The sequence below is a fragment of the Liolophura sinensis genome, chromosome 7 (assembly GCF_032854445.1).
Source record: "Liolophura sinensis isolate JHLJ2023 chromosome 7, CUHK_Ljap_v2, whole genome shotgun sequence".
Taxonomy (NCBI): Eukaryota; Metazoa; Mollusca; class Polyplacophora; order Chitonida; family Chitonidae; genus Liolophura; species Liolophura sinensis.
In genome coordinates this window covers 42,652,725-42,676,554 of record NC_088301.1, presented here as the reverse complement: position 1 = coordinate 42,676,554, position 23,830 = coordinate 42,652,725, and the positions used below count along the sequence as shown (strand labels likewise).

The following is a 23,830-nucleotide window of genomic DNA, read 5'->3' as shown; positions in this document are numbered from 1 at the left end:
TGGTCAAGAGATTAAATATCACATTTCCATGTAGGACCCAGATGTAATTTCACAGATCTAAGGCAAGCAACTGACAAACTTTACCTCTCAGCACGATGGTGGAATGTAAGTAATCAGGTAAGATCACCTACAAATTGTTGACTGGAAGCAAGGAAAACTGGAAAAAATTGGGACTGAACCACTTTCCTGTGTGCCTTGCGTATCTGAAAGGCACTGACAATTTTCCAACAATATACAGACAATCATCATACAGAACCACTGGATGAAAGATAAACCACAATAAGTTTTCTTTATTTGAGACAGTTTTATTTTGTTAAAAAAAGGGAAGCACATATAAAAAGAAATACACTATAATACGCAATTTTTGTACAAAATTTGATTTAAAAAAATCATAAAATAAATATATCTGACTTGCATGAAGGAGTATGTAAAATACCTGTACAAGCACAGGACACTAGACAATGAAATATACAAATGCAAGACCATGTTATCACATCACAATGTGATATGTCCAAATACAATGGCTTCCTGCACCAAAAAATGGTAATGCTAAAAACATATTTAACATCTAGGTTTGCAACACCCAACTGAATGCTACCCTAGGTACCTGGAAACAACTGATCTTAACATAGCAAGGCTGTTCCCCTTTCTTATTTTTATGATATGATAAATTTAAAACATTGAGCCACATTAAAATTTGTATAATGACATGTTCATATGAGCTACTGAATAGCTCCAAAAGTAGTCTTCACAATTGTGTTGAGAGCCAGACAATAAGTCCACTTTGAGAAGATATGTTTTATTTACAAAAGCCAACTCTAAACAGACTACTTAACCATTTTTACCTATCTTTCTCTACATCATGGTAGATCAAATAAACACAGAGATCTCCGAACAATGGGATATGGAGACAGATTTACTCCGTAAACGTTACAGGTTAAAATTTGCGTAATTTATTCTTCAGTTGTTCTACAGTATGTCACACAGTTGTTTCATTGCTGCTCCTATGAGAAATGAAAGAAACAAAAACCAAACCAATAGATAAAACAGATTCATGCAGGACAACAGATAGTTTTAGGCCAACAAAAGCATAAGCATACACTTGGCATTACATAATGTCAGCATATTTCACGAAATATTATAGATGGTCCCTGTAGACATGCAAAAATATGATCACTTTAACTGGAAATTTCCATGCAGATTTTATCACAAATAAGTCACTGAATCATTAAAAGTGACGTGCCGTCAGACAAAATCATCACAAAACAATGAGGATGTTCACCATTTATCAAGACTATTTTTCTTCACACAAATATTTCCAAAAAACACAGGCAAATATTTCAAGTGTACATCCACTAGAGTGAAAGGAATCACAGAGGTTAATACATTTCACCACAAAAGCCCTGGAAAGGTTATAGGAGTGGATTAAACAATCCATATTACAGATACATTGACAGACCAGCGCAGGACGGCAGCATTAGCTACATGTACTAACACACATATCTCAATCTAGGGCGAAACAATTTATATGGTCCTGTGACTGAAGTTATTTCAGCTCCATTGGGAGAAACAAAACTGACAAAAACCTAACTATCCAGGATATTGAGATCACGGTGGAATGGTCTTAACAGAGAAATTTATCAGTAAATCAGCAAGAAAACACAAATATGTGAATGACGACTAAATCTGCGCTTATACAATAGAACAGGGGTCTGCTTATCAATAAGCAGGGCATGCGACATTAAGAGCAGAGCTGCATCCATTTTGAAATGATGAGAAGTTCAGTTCAGTTTAAGATCCATGTTGTATCGTGTAGTATGCATGTACCTGTCCTTGTGAGTATTTTTGTTAGGCTCGCTGCTAAAACTAGTCTAGAAGTCAGCAATGGAAGTTTATTATACTAAAGCAACACTAAATGGACATCTCTTACACACTGCAGAGCAATACAGATCCCAGAAAGGCTATTTCCACCCTGAAGCTGCAATAAAACACCGAGCAGTATTACAGCAACTGGGGTTGGTTAGGTACCGAGCTGTTAGATGTGGGATGATACTACTCCTCTACAGGGGACTGTGATGAGCAGAGGGGTTAGGAGTGAAAGCCTGAGGTTAGGGGATTATGAAGGAAGCCTTCTCAGATGAATTAATGGAAATTTATATGGATGAAGGTAATGATACTGCAGGATAGGATGTGATTGGATAGAAGATGACACGCAGCCTTGGCTCCTTCCACTGAACCAGGCACTTACTCAGAATCTGATGATGTTACACTGCCGTTGTGGGTGAGAACCTGAACAGTGGTTCGCTCCCTTGATGGGGGTCGATTTGACCCAGTGTTTTCACTGCTCTCCGACTTGTTTAAAGGGGGTAAACTATCTTTCCGAACGGGAGGGACAATGTATTGATTCGGGCCTGTAATGTACAAGTCTCGAATTAATATTGATTGTACAGTATATAGTCACTCTTTTTGGCATATGCAAGAAAACAGATATTAGAGTGTTCGGTTAACAGATGAAGTAAATACCTAATAAAAACAAGTCTGAATTACCAAAACCAGTCTGATTATCTGATCGTGTCAAAATCTTGAGCACACTGATTAAAACTGCATTCTCAAACAATTTTTTGCAGGTTCATAATGGAACTTACCTACAAATACATTTCTTCAACACAAAAATTTTTGAGTGCAATGTACCAAAGCTTATTACAGTAGGACTTGAATATACTTTGCTCTACTTCATCAAGCTAGAAATGTCCATCACACAAAAACAGCATTCAAAAAAACCAAAAAGGTGTAAAATCTCAGGCTTTCACTTTTACATGCCAAAATGCAAACACATGTTTCCATGCCATGCTTTTCCATACTCTGAACACTTTTATTTTGATATTAAGTTGGCTTCCTTCTTGCTAAAGAGTGCACCTGCGTTCGCCAAACCAAAAGCACCTCTGAGACAGAACTAGTAATAAATACATCCATATGCAACTTTGTTGCGTCAGCAGCATATCTTGACTTCTGTGTCACAGTTTTCACAAAATTAAAAAAAAAAGCCTTCATGATATGTACAATGTGTATGTACAAACCCTGCACTGCTGCGCATAGTAAATACGAACAAGGTGGTTATCCACATGATGACTCAGTATGATAGTGTATTATGATACATGGTATTAGCACTTGGCTGTACCTCCGTATATTGATCTGTAGTCTGGAGGGTGCACCCGTTCTGATCCCGTTCTAATGCCCGCAGCATTAAGCAGGTCTGGCTGTCTGGTTCCAGGGTCAGAGGGCTGCTCAGGGTGGTCTCTATACGGATGTGGACTTAATACTGGAAAATAAAGAGACAATGAATTATTTGCCTGTCAACACATATCTCTTCACAAATGACAGTTCCGAATGGCTCACACACAGACAAAAAAGAATTTGGAGTCACTGGAAATTGTAATTATCTCAATAGGACATGTATATTACCATTAGGATGAGATCTTTATCCAGATGAGGTAAATATCAAGGGCAGATAACTGTCAAGAAGTCTGAGATTCTCTTCAGCTCAAATCTTAATGTATTTTTACTATGTATCTTGTAATTTAATCATGTAAAGAACTAAAAAAATCTTTCATAACAACACACTACTTGTGCAAATTATATACCATAAACTACAGGGAATTAGCATTAGTAAATGAATATACATTTCAATCTTGCTACTGAAATAAATTTCTATTGCTTTTTGTCATGTAATTTGTCAAAATAGATTCCCCCATCACTGAAGTATAAAATGCTTTATGATACTGATGATTAATCTCCCTCTAAACTCACCCACTCTTTACCCAATGCTTGTGAAAAAAAAACTGCATTCTCAGTAATTAAGACCCAATATCTGGTTATTTTACAATACATAGTTTTTGATTTATTATATTGGTGCTTTACATCATCGTAACCAGTATTATAGTGGGAAGAAACTGGGTAAACCCCAGGAAAACCCATGATCATGTACAGCATTGATGAGTGGACCCTGAGTCCTTGTTCTGCGCGAACACACCAGCCACTCGGCCACAAAAAAAAAGCTGATGTACATGTAACTTTTGAGCGACATCATTATGACTTCAGAATGACATGACATGAAAAAACCTTTTGAAAAATTTTACAGCATGGTGAAGTTAGTTGACTATCTTTCAACATAGCAGTATACACCTCCAGATACAACTACCAGCAGAGCATCATTATTTTGTCTTTGACACATTACTGCTCAAGAACACATTTCAGGAGTCTCGAACTGAGTGCAAGATGCCTTGACACTTTCCCATTCCCATTTAACTTTTTTGTTTAACAACAACTGTTGCACAAAGCTTCACTGATATCCCATACACCATCTCTCTCTTTCTCTCTCTCTCATGGCTGTGACACATCGCTTTTTCAGGATTCCCTTAAACCAGACTAACCAAAGAGAACATACAAATCTTAATCAGCTACTCCTCTTACTCACTCACTCACCATTTTCTGCACTACGCTGCTTCTGTTTCTCCTCCTTTCGCTTAATCGCTTCTTCTGTAATGTTAGCATGTGCATTTGTACAGGGTTAGATACAGAACACAACATTAACATGGAAAAGAACTGAGAAAAAGCTGCCCACCCAGCTTTCTATTCAGGGAGTCGAGAAGATTGAAGCACGTCTTCATTTACATAAATCACTTTTCTGTTCAACAGGGCAACTTATGAGACAACTTCTTTGTTTGCCTACAGGTTTCTTTCTACATCTTTAACGCAATTGTGAATTTTCAGGAAGTGACCGCAAACAAATTTAGAAGACCTGTGCATTTGGAAATTAGTAATGGTGATGTAACATGGAAACAATGAACAGTCACTAAATTAATCTCAACTGTAACTTGGTATGACAATGTTAGCAGATGTACAGGGAACAAGATGAGCGACTCACTTGTAGATACTACTCAATTGTCTAAATACTCTTGGTATAATGTAATCTATGAAAAACATTCCAATGGTTAATTTGTGTTAGGCTAATGTTTTTACAGAGAAACTATCATTTCAGTGGCTAACCCCAAGCTACTTCTGAATAGGGTAACGTACATGTACCAAAGATAGTTCTGTCAAGTGGAAACCACCATTTTCCATGACAGCAGAAACATGGTGCTGAACAGGAAACAACGAATAACGTTATTCATATAAACATTTATTGGCAGAGTACGCAGCGAAGGCTTACCTAGTATTTTATTTTTTGGTAACTGTTGTTCCCACTTAGGTCCATCATAGTCGTCGTCTTCATCTGAGGAATGACTAGAGGCCAGTTCTAAGCTGTGCCTCCCCACGGACATGTCACTGTCAGAGTCAGAGTCGTTAGTCCTCTTGCGGTCGTTCTCACCTGTATCTGGATCTACAAAACAAAGATTACATCTTCGAGGACAGGTGTTAAAGCAAAAAATCAAAAACCTTGCTATTACACTGTACACACATTTCGCCTATGGAACAACTAATGTCTCCACATACAGAGAAGTGAATTCCATCAAAATGAGCTGAAATTTCTTCAATTATCCCTGCACCTATCAGACCCTAAAAACAAATTCTACAAAAAAGTCAAGAAAAAGTTTTGTTACTGCTACACCAAATATTAATCTCACTAATTCAATGCATTTTAATAACTAAACACATATTTTCATAATTATAAGCCAAACATGCATGGATGTTTGAGGTGCACTGCAACACTGAAAGTATTTCAGCTCTATTGTCGCACAAAAGCTGAATGTTTATGTAGAATCGAATATAATCAGCCCAAATCAACTACGTCAAACCTTCTGAAGAGCATGCCTGAATTTAGTTGCTTCGAACTCTACCACTGTTAATCTCAATTTGACAGAAGTTCTTGTAAAAACTGACTCACCATCGGGGTGTTTCATACGCTGGAAGGCCGCTGGGTCATACCCATAAGGCGGTATGCCGGTATTGGGAGGGTAGAGGGAGCCTGAAGGGACATGGCCTGACGTTGATGTGCTGGAGTTCCTCAGGTAGTTATTTTTGTAGCCGCCTGTCCCGCTACTTGTCTTGCTGGTGGAACGACTTGTTGTGGATGTGGTGGAGATCCCCACATTAATCCTGTTCAGGCCATTCTCGAAGGACTCATGACGGTAAGCCAAAGCAGAACGATGCTGTGAGGAGTGCAAAGAACAATACTATATTACAATAGTATTTAATTAATGCAATATTCAAGCATTTTGTCAGGCCTTTTTTTTTTTCTTCATTCACAAATGAGAATGAGCTCTTTGTAAAGGCATTTAGAAGTCATAATACACTTGTACTGTAACACCTGAGAAGTTGTTATCCTTTTCCGTAAGAATCGGCCAAATATACTGCATATGAGAAGACAGAGAACAGAGTACTTACAGAGGCAGTGGGGCTTTTCATGGCATCATACTTCTCATCAAAATCCTTCTCCCCCTGGCATATCCTCCACCAACGTCGCATTTCAAAACGAACCTGCCAATGGCCACCAAATTTTCATATACAGTGAAATGGTAACACTCAGATACACTACAGAAGTCAGCCTTGATAATGCAGAAGTCATTACACAAGGTTAATAATCAGTTGGACTTAAGTCTATAGATGTATTTTACATGGACATTGTGGCAATTTCATGTTAGCTTAAGGATAAAAAAAAAACAAAAAAAAACAAAGCTAGTATTATGAAGCAGAATTCTTCCAGGCAGTGCCATGATACCATTTACACAAATTAATGCACTTTCCTAACGGTGGTACTATTATAACAGATATATTAAAGACCTCCCAAAATGCTGGAAGCCTGGGCCCAGTTTCACAGAACATTGTACGGTACTTTTTAAGCAAGAACATTTAAGCAACATCAGTCTTTCCACGACCCCTGGACTTTGGTTGCTTAATGAGATTTTGAGGAATTTCTAAGAGACATGATCAACACTCACCTGCTTGCTGCAAACCACATAAGCGACAAGAACAAAGATGCCTTGAAAACATGTGATGACGGCAAAGAGATAGTGAAAGGCCAGGTGGTTGTCGGTGAGAAGGGTTGATACAGACAGGAGACCAAACACCCCATCCAGGACCAGCACAAAAAGCAGCAGTACAGCAGCCACAAGCACCAACCTTAAAATCAAAACATAAAACATCTGAACTAGGACAAATCAGGATGTTAGCTCTTAGTCACTGTATTTAGCAGGTACAAAATACATCACTTTTCCTGTTGCTTTATTTTATTTAGCCACATTTCCAAAACTTATTTTTAGGCTTTTGAAATAATTAGCATAAAATTTATTTTGCCCTACATATTTATTGAAGATCAATATTAAATTTACATTGTTCCTTGCGGGAAAAAATGTGAGATGTCAAGTTCAATACCTTTGGAATCCTACTTTTGCTTTCTCTTTTTTAGGTGAACAGCTAGCTTTGACAGCCATAAAGAACACAAAAAGGTTCATCTACAACAGAAACAGACACATTTCTACAAGCTATTAAAATACAAGACTTTTTTTTATTGGTATGTACATGGCTTTATTCAATTTTAATTGCTTATATTTTATTCACATCATCTTTACCACAAAGAGTTGTACAATAATGTTATTCACACTTAAAAAGGATAATCGAAGAGAATCATAGAACTGTTAAAACTTTCACTTACCACTGCAATTAATCCAATGGGCCCGATGAATGATGCAATGAGTAGGCTGTCTGTTGCTAACCAGCAGCTAAGGAAAGGACAGAAACCAATGTGTAAAAAAATAGTGCATCTTTCCGTAATAAAACACTTTGAATACTCACAACACACATCATAAAACAAAAAATGGAAAGGAGTAGGCCAACCATTAAAGCAATCTGGAAGAGTTATAGTTACAGCTTTTTAGATGAATAACACAATGCCCTGAACTGTTAACGTTCTGACCCAAAGAAAACTTACTACTTGTCATTTCCATAATCGTCAGTCGCTAATCCGACAGCCAAACTAACAATGATGCCTGGCACAACTGAAACAGGAAGGCAAGACAATTTTAAAAATACAATTCTCAGAATGTTAAATGTCTATGTAACAAATGTTAGGCAACACACACGTAACTTTAAAACAAATACATGTACACATCAATCTGATATTTTTTCAGTATTTCAGCACATTCATTTAATTATTTATTTCATTGGTGTATAATGCTGTACTGATGAATATATTGAGGAAATCCAAGGCCATCCGCAGGTTGTCAACACATTCAAACATTATAAAGGACACTTCAACAGGACTGTACACAAACACTGTAAATAATAAAATACGTATAGCATACCATAGCCCAATAAGTAATAGAACTTCATAGAGCCTTGATTGATGTTTCTGATTTCGGTCAACATTCGATATAAATGGAGCATCTCAACAAAGAGCCAAAAGAAGGCAGACACATAGAAATAATGGAGGATGATTGCAACAAAACGACATCCCAACTGAAAGAGAAAGGAAAGAAGGAAATATCAGTTTAAAGAACAATTCATATCTGTACAAAATTCTTATTTTCTCCGATAATCAGCTCTCTTGGCTGAAAGGTGAGCCCAGAAGGAGAATGTACATGTGTATACCCTTTTAAGTTAGATGTAAAACACTGAGTATTCTGGATATATGTAATTTGTTCTGTCATATATGAACAAATATAGCTATAGCGGGCTTACCCCAAGATTATTATCTATAGATGCTTCTTCCTACTACCTGAAGCCATATTTTATTATCTGGACGCAGTGGACGGCCATGTTAACACTACGTCGTCATTTTGGAGGCCCACTTGACCAACACTCGGCTCTTGCCGATTTTCACCGATTGAGACTCGAAAGTAAACAACAACGCCCAAGCACGTGGTGCAGACAACATGGCCGTCAAACACTAAAATCTTTCGAAGTGGATCTACCATTGAGGAGCTTTGTACCTATGTGTATTTACTGGAAGCTGTGGATGCAACAACATGGGACAAAGAGCAGTTTGGACATGTGGGTAAACAGACATGAATGTTTTGTTGATGCCAGCATCAAACTGAGAGGGGCAGCACGGTAGGTTGGTAACATACCGCTGCAGGGTGGAGGAAGAACCTAGGGCTTAGCCTCTATAGATACATGTAATAATCTATGGCTAAGCCTGCTAGAGCTATTACCAATAGAATCAGAAATGTAACACTGAATAAATTGCTTGACAAAAATGTCAGCAGGTTCAAAAAGAGATATTACCCCCTCACTCACCTTATTTTCTGTTTTGTCTATACCAACCAGGAATGTAAGTTCAGCCACAAAGATGGTGAGGACAAAGTTGATATGGATGGAATTGGAATTTGAGTAAAGTCGACGAAGGCAGCAGAACAGGAGCAGGCAAATCATCAGACAGGTCAGTGAGATTAGGAAGCCTATGTAACGCACGATTATCACACCTAAGAACTCCATTGGGTAGTACTGTACCAAGTAAACAAGATTATGTCACTTACTGGAAGAGTCAAGATGAAACCACAGCTGCAGGCTACCTTAAAACCTTTCTCTTCCACAACAGTTATGTGTTACCGATGACACTCTAAGGAGAGAGTCGGTCAGACCATTAGTTCCTACATCATGTAGGGCATGACAGTCACAGACTACCCTAATTCCTCAACCTTTTCACATACAAAAGAGCAAATTTTAGTGCAATTTATGCACATTTTAAGTTTGATTTTGGAGACAAAACTACACTGATTTGATTGGCCAACTTCGGGGCTTCACAAAGGGTAACATTTTATCAGTCTACACAGAATAAAGCTTCCGGAATATGCTTAAATAAAGACTTCTTCAGATTTATGTGTCCATAAGTTTAGAATGTTTGTTCCACATTCAGAAAAGTTCTACCTGTAAGACAATGTTGAGGTTTAAGACATGGCTGAATTCAAACATGCAGAACTCAATGAGATAGACTAGTGGTTTTCCAAGGCATTCTAAATTTCTTCCTCTAAAACTTTTATTATCAATATCTAATGCCAGAGTAGGAGAAACATGCCAAAAATACAATGGTTACAATTAGGTGTGTTTTACAAAACATGGGCATTTCCAAGAAAGAAGCTATCGTCTAAATTGTGTTACCTCTGTATCAGAGACATCCATGAGAACTGCGTAAGTAGACAGGTGGTTACAGCTGCATGTCACAAACTTCTTGTCTCCCATCTTGTATCGTCCCTTTAACTCACAACCCTCTGTTGACCACTGACCACGGGTGTTGTTTCTGAGTGGAATAGAAACATTAAAACTGAGCACCTCCATCCCTGAATTTCACAAGGAATATCATAACACTGCCTCTAAAAACGGAACAAAAATGTACAACCTAAACTGCTTTACATAAGCTGGAACAGCATTTCAGCATTTCAAGAATGTCAAGAATTCACGCAAGTTTAAACGAGATAGCCTGGCGGTCTCTCAAAGTACATGTGCCACAGGTATGAACTGTGACTATGAGACAGATTGAACATTCTTCTCGTCAGCTCAATGACTGAAATCACAAATATCACATCTTTTAGCCATGATCGTTTGCAACAGCGATACTCTTGAAATACCGATTCGGCTTTGATATTGGAAAAAAAAAGTACAGTATACAGAATGTCACACAATTAGCCAACATCCTTTTGTATCTATAGCTAAATGTAGCTTGCAAATATAACAGATTTGTGTGGCAATCAGCCGACATCTCTCACCCGGACTCCTTGAACTGCCAGTGCACACACTGGGGACTGGTGCGATTGACAACCTGCAGCTGCTGGAAAGTAATCTCCACGGGCTCCTGCAGGGGGCCATGGATGTTTCTAGATTTGTCCCTCAGGATCACAGTGATGACAGGGCTGTTAACCGCTAGAGGGCGTGTGGTTCTGTCAGGTCAAATACAGACAAGTTTCAATAAATAGTGCCAGGGAATGCACAGTAATGGTTGTCTTGGTGAATGCCTGGTTTTCATTTAGAATTTGAGAAAGTAGTCAGAGTTCAAAAGTAGGGAATTTATTACAGGACAATTGCTATTTGTTTAAATAGTAAAAATATCCAAAGTAGAAGGCTATAGGAACAGCAGTAGACAGCTGTCTGCAGCTTGCTACTTGCCCTTTTTGAATACTGTACTTTTACCCAAAATGGCTTAAATCCTGTGTGAAAATGAATATTTGACAGAGTTCTGTACAGCTAGTGTCGATAACATACAGATGTGGTAGGAATGCATATTTAATCTAATTTTACAACCACATCCATTTAGATTTAAATAGACAGTATTAGATAAAAAAAATAAAAATGTCATCATTTTTTACTCTTTTAAAATAAATGCAGAAACCGGTAGACTGCTCATCATACCTGACATCTGAACTGTATGACGTGGGAAGGACTTCTCCTAAAGTCTTGTACATCATATATCCAACGTAAGCCTTAGAATCTACAACAGTTGATCAAACAGAATTCAGAAGATTTGTCACAGTAACAGAATAAGTGTACAATGTTACACTGAGTACAGTATGCATGCAACATACATGTCATCAATCGAATTTGGCTTAGGCAATCATGCTTGTGTAACAATGAATGAGAGAACAAACAAAATACGTTTAATGCCACACTTGCAGCAGTTCAACCACATCATTGCAACCATACCATGTTGAGTAATAATTATGGAACCCATAACTAGTGCAAATCAAATTTAAAAAAAAAAAAACCTTTCAATCGCTCATCTCTTTAAATCAACCATAAAGACACAAACAGGATAAAGCGATTAAAGAGATAGGAAGGGAAACACTGACCTTTTGCTGCTGTGGTTGGGATAATGGATGCTGGTAAAGTGATGTACGTCAGCTTATCAAACATGTTTTCCTTCTGAACAATGTTGTTGTACTTTGGTATCCGTTCTTTAGTGGAGTTTGGATTTTTGATTGTATCCACTGCAAGCACTAAATAAAGAAGCATAAAAAAACCATTTTATTTTTCTTTTATATATTCCATAGATGTTCAGCTGATAAGGTTGGAAGAAACGTGCAGAGTAACCAACCCTACCGAATTTGTGAGAGCAAAAATTTGAACCGGATTGGTGTTTTACGGTATTATTTAAGCCATATTTAAAAATATTTGACTTATGCAACGGCAGCTAGCATTATGGTGAAAGGAAACCAGGCAGAGCCCAGGAAAACCAACGACCATCCGCAGCTTGCTGCAGACCTTCCCACGTATGCCTGGAGAGGAAGCCAGCATGAGCTGGACATGCACTCAAATCCTATCACATTAATGAGAGGATCCGGAGTGACTGTGGTGAACTGGCGTGCAGGTATGTTTTGATATATATATATAAATATATCTGTTTGTGAGTTCCACAGGAGTGGATTATATGCAATATATGAGACCTATCTATACAAGGATAAATCATGGCTTCTGGCTTTTGGACAACATCTACTACAATGTCAGATTAACTATAAGAATAACATAATCAGTTCATATTTTATTTACTTCATCATTAAACCCATACAAAATATCGCTGTGGAGGATGTCTTTTACCTATGCAGTCGGAGACAACATCAAAAGGCCAGGTGTGAGCGGTTGCCATGGAACTGGCTAGTGTGGACAGATACTCCTCCATCATCCACATCAGCTCTATGGCACCACCTGACATTCTATGGATCTGGTCCCAGTAACCTTTGGTCTTTGGGTCATACATTCTGCTCAGTGTGCTCAGGATGTTCTACCAAGGTGAAGCAAATAAAACATGCTAATTAAACACTATCAAACTATGGGCAAAAGGTTTACGAGCTACAGCTAGAAAGTTCTGAGAGAAACATCAACTTCCACATATTAAAATACAAATGAGACAAATAAGAGACAATTAAGATGGAACTAATCAAAATCTTATTCAAACTATGAAATTTTGACATGAATACACTTTTCCTTTTAAGTTCTTGGTAGGGCCATCTGCATGTGGTAGCCGTAGTATGTACTCACAGGAATAAATTGTCGGTCTCGTTCACTGGTCAGATTAAGTCCCTGCTGCTGGTTTTCATGGCTTAGGATTGTCTTTAGGGACAGGTAAGTCAGGTAGATGTCGTTGCCATACATGACGTCCACAGATCCGGAGATGTTGGCCAGTTTGGACACAGTCGTCTTGGCAAGAAAGGTATTGACACCTGCTGCTAACTGCCCCAACTGAAAACCAGTACAGGTGCCTATTATTGATCACAAAGCTGATTATAATATCACAACAGATATGATGATCTTAGCTGAAGCAAGAGGTTGGGACACTCCGTTTTGTTTAATATTGTTTCACAGCAAGCCTACTTTTCTGAGTGTAGGGACAAAAAGAGCTCAGAAGTCACAAACGACCAAATCAAGCAACAAATATGTCATTCACATAGGAGTAATAATGGATACACAGTTCGGCAAAGGTGCTTTAATTGTAAGTGGTGAAAAAAGAACAGGTTTTCATTATCACTATCAGCTCATGCCATGCTCCTCACCTGTCTCTGGAGGCCCATGAACTTCTCAGATGTGCAGTTGAAGAGATCAGGCTCTAACCAACCATTACGAGAACAGAAGCGCTTGGCATCACCTATGCAAAAGGAAAATTACGTGCACAACTGCAATTTTGCCATTTTCCATTGCCAATTTTGCATTATCGCTGTGGTCTCCCTTTAAAACACATCAACATTCATTGCATAAAAATCCTTTTCATGTCCAAGCATATCTAACATAGCGTTATAAGGAATTAAATACTGAAAACAACCTTACTATAAAGTTCTTCTGTTGCCCAGTTTAAGTTTATATGGAAACAATTTATTTATAGTACAGCTCAGGCTAAAACTGTAAAATCAAAACTAGGCAGCAGATTAGCGCGATCCAGGAGGGTTTGTAGAGGGCTTGTAGACAGTCACCTGCGGAGTCAGTGACATGTCCACTGAATGATCACATATCGCTGATGTGGTAGGCCTACGCGCTGGCTGTGGAAAGTTGATGACGGAAAATATAGTTCTTTGTTAGAATGATTTTTAAAAGACTTTTGAAATACATGAAACTAAAGTTAAACATCTGATGTGTGTATTTTTGATCTGAAAGTGGCAATCTTCTTTTAAGTAGTGACTTAAGAGTGAGTCCATGCAAGATTTGTAATGGATCACCACGACTGCTATAACTGGCCCATAACAAGATGGCCAAATATCTTTTGTTTCTTCCTTGTTGTGGGAGTCATTTGCCAGTGAAAAATTATCTGCCACTCAGTGATTTAGAAAACCAAATTGACACTTTGATACTAACACGTCATGCAACAAAAACAAGGCTGTATTACAAATGAATTACATGCACAGAAGTGGTACAAAATAAAAAACATGATACAGGACAAGTTAGATTTTGATAATGTGACTGTGGAGAATTTGTAGTTTGTACAAAACCATGTATGAAAAGTACCCACAAAGCAAACGCATGAAGGAAAAAATGATTCATTTGCACCAATACACTTTATTCGAATGTTTGTCTTATCAGACATAGTGTGCCTTTTCTTTTCTGACTGACTACAAAATGCCTTCATGAAATTCATTCTACTCTGTTAATTTATGCTTAACCATACAGGATTTGAACCAACACCCAGATGAATTCAGATAGGCCTGTCAAAATATATCTGTGAACTTGAATAGCTTATGTGTGTATCAATAAACATATGATTATGTTTTTTGTTTTTTTTTCAGTTTGACAAGTATTGTTTTGGCATTCACTGTACTTGTGTGAAAAAATATCATGGGTGTTTAATAGGCAGCAACAGCAAAGCAGATTATTGTAGGATTAATCTGGGATTAAGACAGATATCTATCTAAATACCAGGCTTAAATAAAATATTTGTAAGTATCATAGAGTATGAATAATATCCTCAAGTGTCAGACTTTATTAACTAAATTACACTGTCAGTGAATGGTTTTGAAAATTGTGAACAGAAGGAAGAAATTAACCTCTCAAACCTGGCTGCTTGGGCTAAATTCACTGTTTCTGTGTAAATCACTCTTCTGTACATCTCCCTGAGTGGCAATTTGGTCAGCAAATAAGCAAGTCTGTATAGACAATCAATGATGTAGGCTAATCTTGAAAACTTTGTAAACCCACCAGTCAGATCAAAGAAAATACACCAACCATTTTGGGTTATTTGTTGAAAACAGCAGTAGCTTTGGCTCGGTCTACATGTCCATCCACCGGAAGTAGCATACAGTGAAGATGCCCGATTCTGACACGAACATACGTGTTTTGGGTTATATTTTTTTTTTTGTTCTTTTGACATGAGGCTGACACAATCCTTGCCGTGATATGAATACATGATGTCATTTAGACGTCACCTTTATACAAACGTGACAAATGGTAAGACATGAGCGTGCAGTCACAGGAGAGTGTTGTCCACCAGTCTTGGGGCGAGGTTATAGACGGGAAGCGCACGCTACTGCACATTCACGAGCAAGTTGTGTTGGTTTGTGAAATTTATGCGAAGATTTGGCCACTTTACTATAAAATATCTGTCGCATGGTTTTACATGGTATAATATAAATGTATATCAAAATTAATGTGCCAAGCGTCGACACCAATCTGAGGCTTTGATGGCATATTTACCCCCTTAATCAAGTTGATGATCTGATTTTGTTGTGCAGAGGTAGGTTATATATTGCAAGATAAATTTTCCACTCTTCACGGCTAGTATATGTTCAAATAGCTGAACCATGGGTACTGCACCTTCCCTTGCAAACTAGGATAGGCCGATGTCAGAACTATATTCACACTTTCCGATATTAATCCTGTACGTGTCAGCAGGTCTCCGACATAGCCCAGTAGAGGGTTTGTTCCACGTCAGTAGAGCAGTAAACAATTGACTTATAGCTTGGGCTGTACTGTGATTACTTGAACTCCATATATCTATTCCTGGCAAGACCTTTCCCATGGTCAGATAAAGCCGTGATAAAAAGAACTTACCATAAGGAATGCTCCCATCCTTGTCCTCGGGGCAGTCCTGAACAGCAGTGCGGTTGAACAAGGTGCGATCCCACCAGACTTGACTGTGGTAAGATCTTGGGCAGGAATCAAACTGTTTAACACCTAAAATCAACACAGGTGTCAACATGTTACAGGTAATGCTTTTCAATAGGAAAATGAAAATATACAATGATACACCTTAAAGGGCTACTTAAGAGTTTGTTGTGAAGTCTGAATAATTTCTTACCCGAAAATCTTAAGCATCATTTTAAGGCATTTATATACTTCTGAAAGTGCATTTGCAGCACCCAAACATTTGGTGAAATAGAGTAATCTGAAGTCTGTACATCATAATATCTACATAGATGTACTTAGCTTTTTCAACATAAAATGATCCAAGATAAATATTCAATCAAGGGTACAGGTAAGTCACCAAACGATGAGTACAACCATTTAGATGTACCAATATGAATTTGTTAAATCAAGCTTACTTTCACAGCCACCATTCCTGATCTCAGCAAAAGGATCCTCACAGAGGTCACACCGACGGCCTTGAATCCCACTTTTACAAGGACACTGTCCAGATTCTGGATGACAAGAGAGTCCTCTAGCCCCACCAGGGTAATTGCAATCACAAGGATAACAAGTATTGCTGCCTTTCGGTTTGTAATGGTTCACCTGACAAAATGGCAAAGAATAGTCAACGCATTTACTCAAACCTTTAAAAAGGTAGAAAGAACACCTAAAATTTTGTTAGGCTCACCACTACTTTCAGATTCACTTCAACCAGCATATCTTCAATTCCTCACCTTGCATGTGCAGAGGCCAGTCGTCTTGTTGCAGGAAGGTTTGAAGCCTCGCTCTGTTGGGCAGTTGCATGGTCCACAAATTGGGGAGCCCCACCAGGAGGCAGGACACGGCTGCTGGGCGCGGATCTCACAGTACTTCCCAGATTGCAAGGCGCCGCACTCACAGCTATATGACTGGGATGCTCCCATGGTGAGAGAGCGCTGACATTCGGCGTAGTGGCGACAAGGGTTGTAATCATCACAGATGTGTCCACACTCTGGACCCATCCGGCCTGAAACCCATGAACAAATGGTTTAAATCCCTCCCATAAAAATTCACCTTATTTCTATTACAAACCTTCAACCATTTACAGTTTTACTGTATACTTTTCACCAGATACTATCTATTGATACTGTATGTCACCTACTAGTGCCATTCATTATACAGTCTTATAACACAACAGGACAGAATTCTACCATACCTCACAACTCACAAATAAAAAAATTTATTTTTTCTGTCAGACTTGTAGATACATGTATATACCACAGGCCTAATAACTTTTCTCACCTTTGGAACACTGACAGGAATGTTTCCCCCACTCATCTACACACTGGCCATGACTGCATGGATCAGAGTTACAAGCATCCTGCACATTGCAACCTTCCACAATGTTAGACTTGGATCCACCACTCAACGTTGAGCGCTCTGTGCTTCCCAATACCACATTCTGCAACAAAACACACAGAAAGTTGCTGAAATGACCTCAAATAAGCCAATTAAAAAAAACCCACACAAAAAAAGCATTTTTTGCCATCAAATCATAGATCAATAGTGCAGAATTAAAATTTTACACAAAAGACATTCTTGTGTTTTATTGCTTACTTGACTGATTTTATACAAAATGCTCAAGAATATTTTATTTACATATTGGCTTTCAGATTTATGGCTGGAGTAAACTGGGTTTCAGTTCAAGGAAAGCAACCTTACACAGCCTGAATGGATTCCAGAATGTCACTTATCGCTTAAAGAGCTTTTTAGATGTTTCGAGTACCTACCTTCAGACAACCCACAAATCCACTCAAATTCGGAACAGACTTATCAAGGCCACCAACAAAGACATTCTCCACCAGAATCCCTAGGGTTAAAGTTGTCACTTTGATGGTTTTCTGTGGAGGTAAAAACTAGTTAGAAAATGGCAAGATTCAAAATGTGCAGCTTTTACCAAGGTTTAATTACATTCTTCTCTGATATTTATCCTAGAACGTTAAACTGATTGAGTAACTGTTAAATGAACAATTTCAAACAACACTAAACTTCAAGTGCTAAATGAATAATTTCTTATCTCTAAAACAACTGATTACATCTCTGTGGCTTCTTTTCACAAACATCACATTAACTCTTTTAACATGGAACAAGCCAAGAGCTACATTTACCTCAGGGGCCTGATGTATCTTTATAGAAAAGACAAATAGGTGAAATATTTCCACACCTGACACCATTCTCACCTGTATCACACCGTAGTCCAGACTGAAAATAAGCTGCCCCTCAGACCATCTGGCCACCACATAATGCCACTTCCCATCGTTCACCCGAAGTTTGTCCAAAACAACAGATAGTGTGTCAAATGTGTAAGACACAAATCCATCCTTGATCTACAACACAGTACTTAGTATGATCATTAACAAGCAACCTTCATTCCCGTTATTATTTTACAAGACAATATGTTTGTCAGGCAAATAGTTAAGTATTCACTAGATAATTTAAGGATTGTAGCAAAATAACCTATAATTGTTACACAGAATCTTGTATTTTGGAGGCTAGTAAATGTTACATTTTGTTGCTGAATCTCACATTTTTCCAGAAGGATATCATCACAACTTTCAAACAAACTTCAACACACCTTTGTAAGAACCCACAGAATCAGGCAAAATGAGTAACAAATTCAAAAGTGACTTTCGCCATGTATACTTACCAATGCCCATATCTTCAATACAAAAATCTACATTTCATTCACTGTTAATGAAATTTATTTTTTTGTGTATCTTTATGTTAATATACATAAAACATTGGTACCATAACAGCACTCCCGTACCTCCAGTTGGATCTTCTTGCTGCTTCTAACCTGGACAGACATAAGAATCCCACTGTGTGCCCGTGTGCGGAATGCGATACCATTGTACCAGACAAATTGCACTGCTTCGCTGGCCGGCTTGAACATCATGTAGCCATCTCCACGGAATGTATAAGGCAGCTCAATTTCTGAAGACGAAATCACAACAAAATTTGATTGATGGATCAAATAAGAAACTGTATGAACAGTTATCACATATATCTTACCATTAATTTTTGCATATTAATACTGTATATAGGTACATATACTTAAGCATAAAACTGTTCCTGATGAGTACTACAGAGACAGTTCATGCAACACAGAATGCTACTTCTGCACGTGAATTATTTAATGACAGGACTAACAGAAAGAACAGAAAGGTGAAATTGATAAAATGAAAATCTCGTTGAAATTTTTAAAATGCAAATCTAACGTAAGATATTGCCAAACATGAATTTCAATTTGAGCATTTCTGTTCACCTTGGCTGCAATCTTTACCACCTGTCCGAGGAGGACATTCACAGATGTAGGTACCCCATCCTTCCCTGCATGTACCTGGTAAAAGAAGATACACATGTAATCGGGTGAAACTTTGCAAGAACTAAGGGACAACTTCATTTGTATTTTCTTTTGTCACCACAAATCAGGTGTAACAAATGAAGACTCAACAGATATTGGCTATCACAATTTTCTAAACTATATTTTATATAATACCAGGGTGAGATCTTTCAAAGTATACCATCTTAACTCTCCAAATTGTATCCCATCCCCTCCCCACTGGTACAGCCATCTCTATTTAACATGCATCCATGTAAAATCTACCCACATCACAATGTGAGAGAAATTATAATTCATTTGGATTATTTTGAAATCTAATTTTGGTCCAAACCAATCCAAACACATTCTAAAATCCTTGACAAACAAATGGCATCAGAATTCAGTACAGCTGAGATACTAGAAACTAATTTCTCTCTAAAATGTTTATTTGCTGTCTTCAGAAATATAAAGAGAAGTGTTTATTACATATTTACTAAAGGGCCTATCCATGCTGAACATATGATGAATAAGTTGATAAGCTACAACTATATTACAAATGCATGAGTCATAATAATACATCTACATACAGGTAAATGTTCACTTTTAAAGGAGAAGAAAACCTAAAACCATGACACTATAGGCTGAAAAGGGCACATTTTTTTTCTATCTGGTGGTGCCTGCTGCATAATTTTGCCATTTTTTCTCACCATACATGTAAAGCCTGAAAACAGCAAGGCTGGCCAAAATCTATGAGTCCATCAAGTCCTCCATCTTTAAAACCCTGTAATTTATGGTGGAGGTGTGTTTCCCCTTGGCCAATGAGAGTTGTTAAAACTGCCAGCCTGTTCGTGTAAACTTGGAACCTACGTCCAACATTCTGGTTTCCTGACCGTCAAGCAGAAAACGAACTGTACTGTTTGCTACCTTCAGGGAAGAAGAGTTCTACCGGAAATGTACGAACTGCACTTCAGCGGTTTCCAATGGCAATTCTCCTATTAACACATAAGACTTCAGGACTAGTTCTTCGGCAAAATCGAGTCGCCCACAGTGGATTTTGCCGCTGACTTTATTTATAATTTATCAACTTGAATTACGTATTAGAATTTTTTTTATGGCATGCACCTTCGAGGAAAAGCATACTCTTTTCAATGGTATTTAAATTTTCTTCTCCTTTACTAAGACTAAAACAATTACCTCAGATTATTAAAGTTGCGTGAACCCACCACTTGCAGACCCACCATTGCACATATCACGCACCACATGAATAGTATAAGCTAATCAAGACGCATGTTTAGAATACCTTGCACTCAATCATGTAAGTAGTGATAACTACAAAGAACATTTTTGCACTTTTGCTGCAAGTTTTATCTAAGATTTAACAATAACTGTCTATACATGTACCCATCATAAATTTACAGCAGCTTCAAATTAAATCTTTATCATTAGTCTCTCTGACATTTGCAAACTGCAATAGAATGAGGGCAGGGTTATCCCAGTATCTCTGGGTCAAGCTATGATATCTGACAGTTAAGGTACTGTGATCACCTTATTTACAACACAAGTTTTATGAAATATTCAGATAAGATACCAGTAGAGTAAATGCACATTAATAACTGGAAAAGAAAATCACTGAAGTGTGTCAACAGCTGAAGGGCAGTTAATGGAGTGTGAAATATGGAGCAAATAAAAAAGTTAGCTGATAGAAATGCATCATAGCAAAACCCCAGTTAATAGAATTTAAACAATTAGCCCAATATTCACTTCACACAAAATTTAACAACATACATGTAACATACAGTAAGTTTATGAAGGCCCTCAGCTTTACAAATTCTGCAGCTCCATAAGCCAACAGTCTTCAACAACTATGTTTATATTTTCACACCTATCATATCAACAATAATGCCCTGATGAGTTTTTTTTTTTTTTTTCCCAAAGCCATAACCATCACAAAGTCAGACACCCTCTTCATATAACTCTGAGCACTGATTTATGATTAGGAGATAGAAAAGGACTCTCTCAGTCCATGTCCAGTCCCACACCTCATGGAGCAAGTTGCAAGATAACATCTCATATGTTAATGGGTATTCTTCACAGTTCATATGGTGAGAAAAAATACTTCCCTCACTTAATCACACACTACACTGATCTTGTGACTTTTTAAATTTTAGAAATTCTACAAACGACAAAAAAAACAGAGAGATGGTCAAAAAGATTTGCATTTCACATAAGCCTTTATGATGTACGTTTTTTATCAAACTTTTCACCCCACATCCCAATGGCAACATGAAGGAAGCGATTTCTCAACTGGACTTTGACATAAAAGCCTGCTATAATAATCCATTTAATATGATGTAATTCAGCAAGTTCCCTTCCCTACAAAGACTCAGATTGGTGCCAAATTAACAATAATGAAGACACCATACATCTTCAACTATGTTTTAATGGCCTTTGTTGCCATACTTCACAATGCTCTTAATATCCCCCTCCCACACCCTTAACTAAGAATGTGAGTCATGCCCAGTGGAAAAGTGGCTGATGGCTCAATGCTCTTTAGCCACAGTACTTAGCCAGAGAAGCGTACCCAGGACCTTAATGAAGAGACCGTGTGACACAATCAACGGAATGCCCAGAACATGGGAGAAGGTCATAATGTAAAGTTCAACACCAAAATATAGAAAATCACATCACAAGAAAGGAAAAGATAACAGTTTCTGTCCACTGGTGATCTATAAATTTGACTGTGTTTTTCAATCTTATGATATGCATTTCATTTGATTTGTTAACACCATTCTGAGTTCTACCTACTTACATCTAGTTGTAAACTTTGTTTCAGTTTAGCTTGAACCAAACAACATATGAAAAGTCACATCAAAAGTACAAAGTTCTAATTTGCCGACAGGGTAGCAGGTGAGCTGTTCGTGTTTTTTTTTTTTTCTACTGAAGGCTTTTGTTGCACATTATTGCCTCATACAACTGTTAGCGTTCATTTGTATTCATTTCACTCATTTTATAAGTGAATATATCTAATTTACATTTTAAATTACAACTCCATCTATTTGTCAGTCAAATTATTAGCATTCTATTTTTTAATATGGGCGATGAACTTCACACGGGGGTATGAGTGCAACACAACATTGACCTTGTTGGATGTCGCAGCTAAGGCAAATTTTGAACTTGTTTCACTTATAACTTGAGGAAAGTGTTGGCACTTACTCAGAAATATTCCTGTCCTACAATATCAAAGTTTTACCCAAAGATCCAAATTTTCTAATACTATGTTATATGTATCTGTGCTTTCTGCATACTTCTCTCCACACTACTTATATGACTTGTATACATGTACTGCATAATGATAAATAATTACATGGAGGCATTCAGAAAACGCATACAAAAAAGCTTGTAAACTACATTCATTTGTACAAGAGATAATGGCTGTAAACGTTTCTCGCCAATTTTTGCTCAGAATACATTTCACGTAACCATTTGTGTTATCACAAAATATTTTAAATTTACCCTCACAAGAAACATTGAGCTTACCTCTATGGGTGCAGGGTGAGGACTGGCACAAAGACCGTTTTGGTGGGCAGCCTTCCTGAGTCCCATTGTCAGCCACAGGTGTATTCAGATCCAACAGTTCTCTATCAAAGTAAATGTCTCTGATACATCCCTCAAAGTGCTTGTTTTTCACCTGGAAGTCTGAGGACACAGACGGGAGGCCACCTATCTGAAATGGACCTGTGAGGTCCAATAGTCGATGGCACGGCTCTGTTTCAATATTACACCTGAAACAAAGGAAATATCTAATTAGTATTCACAAAACATACCTGTATAATATAATATATTGAAGACAATGGCTACCTTACAATAAAAAGTACACAATGGTATCATTTATACAACAGCAGGCAATAGTAGCCGAACTTCAAAACAAATCGCCAAGACATTTTATGCCACCTGAATGTTACAGAAACAAAGTCTGTTACCTTTTCTCCAAATGGAATGTTTTCCTAACTGCACAGGTGTAATTGCCGAGCTTGTGGCCATAACGAATCCACACCTCAGTGTCACAATCCTCACCGACTGTCAAAGTAGCAGTCTGTGGAAATAAAGCATACAATACATACCATGTGCCATCTCTCTCAAGAGTACTGATCATATTTTCACAAAACAATTAATGCATGGCTTACCATAAATTGTCTTCAAAATATTTCTCCCATTGTTATAAGAATGTATAAATGCTGTCATAAATATCACAGAATGACAAGTTGCAAGATCAAGCATGTAATAAGCCACAGAGCAGTTTCAAGTGAAGAGGACACATCCTGTTTCAGTACGAGTGGAGGAAGGAGGGGATAAACAATGGTACGTCTCTCTAACATGAAACACTGCAACAATTGTCAGGCACCCACAATTCAGCAAATTCATACCTTTTTATAGAAC

The 23,830-nt window shown here is 37.8% G+C and overlaps 1 protein-coding gene across 1 annotated transcript in view; it reads right to left on the bottom strand.

The window, feature by feature from the left end:
- Positions 1 to 295: 295 nt before the first annotated feature.
- The window catches only part of LOC135470936 (cadherin EGF LAG seven-pass G-type receptor 2-like), a 49,410-nt gene continuing 25,875 nt past the window's right edge, over positions 296 to 23,830 (bottom strand). Inside the window, 30 exon segments of the mRNA XM_064749985.1 lie at positions 296 to 1,004; positions 2,249 to 2,411; positions 3,179 to 3,319; positions 4,483 to 4,536; positions 5,210 to 5,380; positions 5,885 to 6,149; positions 6,385 to 6,477; positions 6,939 to 7,119; positions 7,372 to 7,451; positions 7,652 to 7,718; positions 7,928 to 7,994; positions 8,301 to 8,454; positions 9,235 to 9,441; positions 10,096 to 10,234; positions 10,701 to 10,871; positions 11,341 to 11,419; positions 11,778 to 11,924; positions 12,523 to 12,706; positions 12,964 to 13,164; positions 13,476 to 13,567; positions 15,958 to 16,080; positions 16,449 to 16,635; positions 16,767 to 17,038; positions 17,314 to 17,473; positions 17,802 to 17,912; positions 18,252 to 18,398; positions 18,839 to 19,005; positions 19,337 to 19,411; positions 22,931 to 23,175; positions 23,374 to 23,486. Of these exon segments, the coding sequence (XP_064606055.1) occupies positions 980 to 1,004; positions 2,249 to 2,411; positions 3,179 to 3,319; positions 4,483 to 4,536; positions 5,210 to 5,380; positions 5,885 to 6,149; positions 6,385 to 6,477; positions 6,939 to 7,119; positions 7,372 to 7,451; positions 7,652 to 7,718; positions 7,928 to 7,994; positions 8,301 to 8,454; positions 9,235 to 9,441; positions 10,096 to 10,234; positions 10,701 to 10,871; positions 11,341 to 11,419; positions 11,778 to 11,924; positions 12,523 to 12,706; positions 12,964 to 13,164; positions 13,476 to 13,567; positions 15,958 to 16,080; positions 16,449 to 16,635; positions 16,767 to 17,038; positions 17,314 to 17,473; positions 17,802 to 17,912; positions 18,252 to 18,398; positions 18,839 to 19,005; positions 19,337 to 19,411; positions 22,931 to 23,175; positions 23,374 to 23,486 (4,281 nt within the window). The 3' untranslated portion in view covers positions 296 to 979.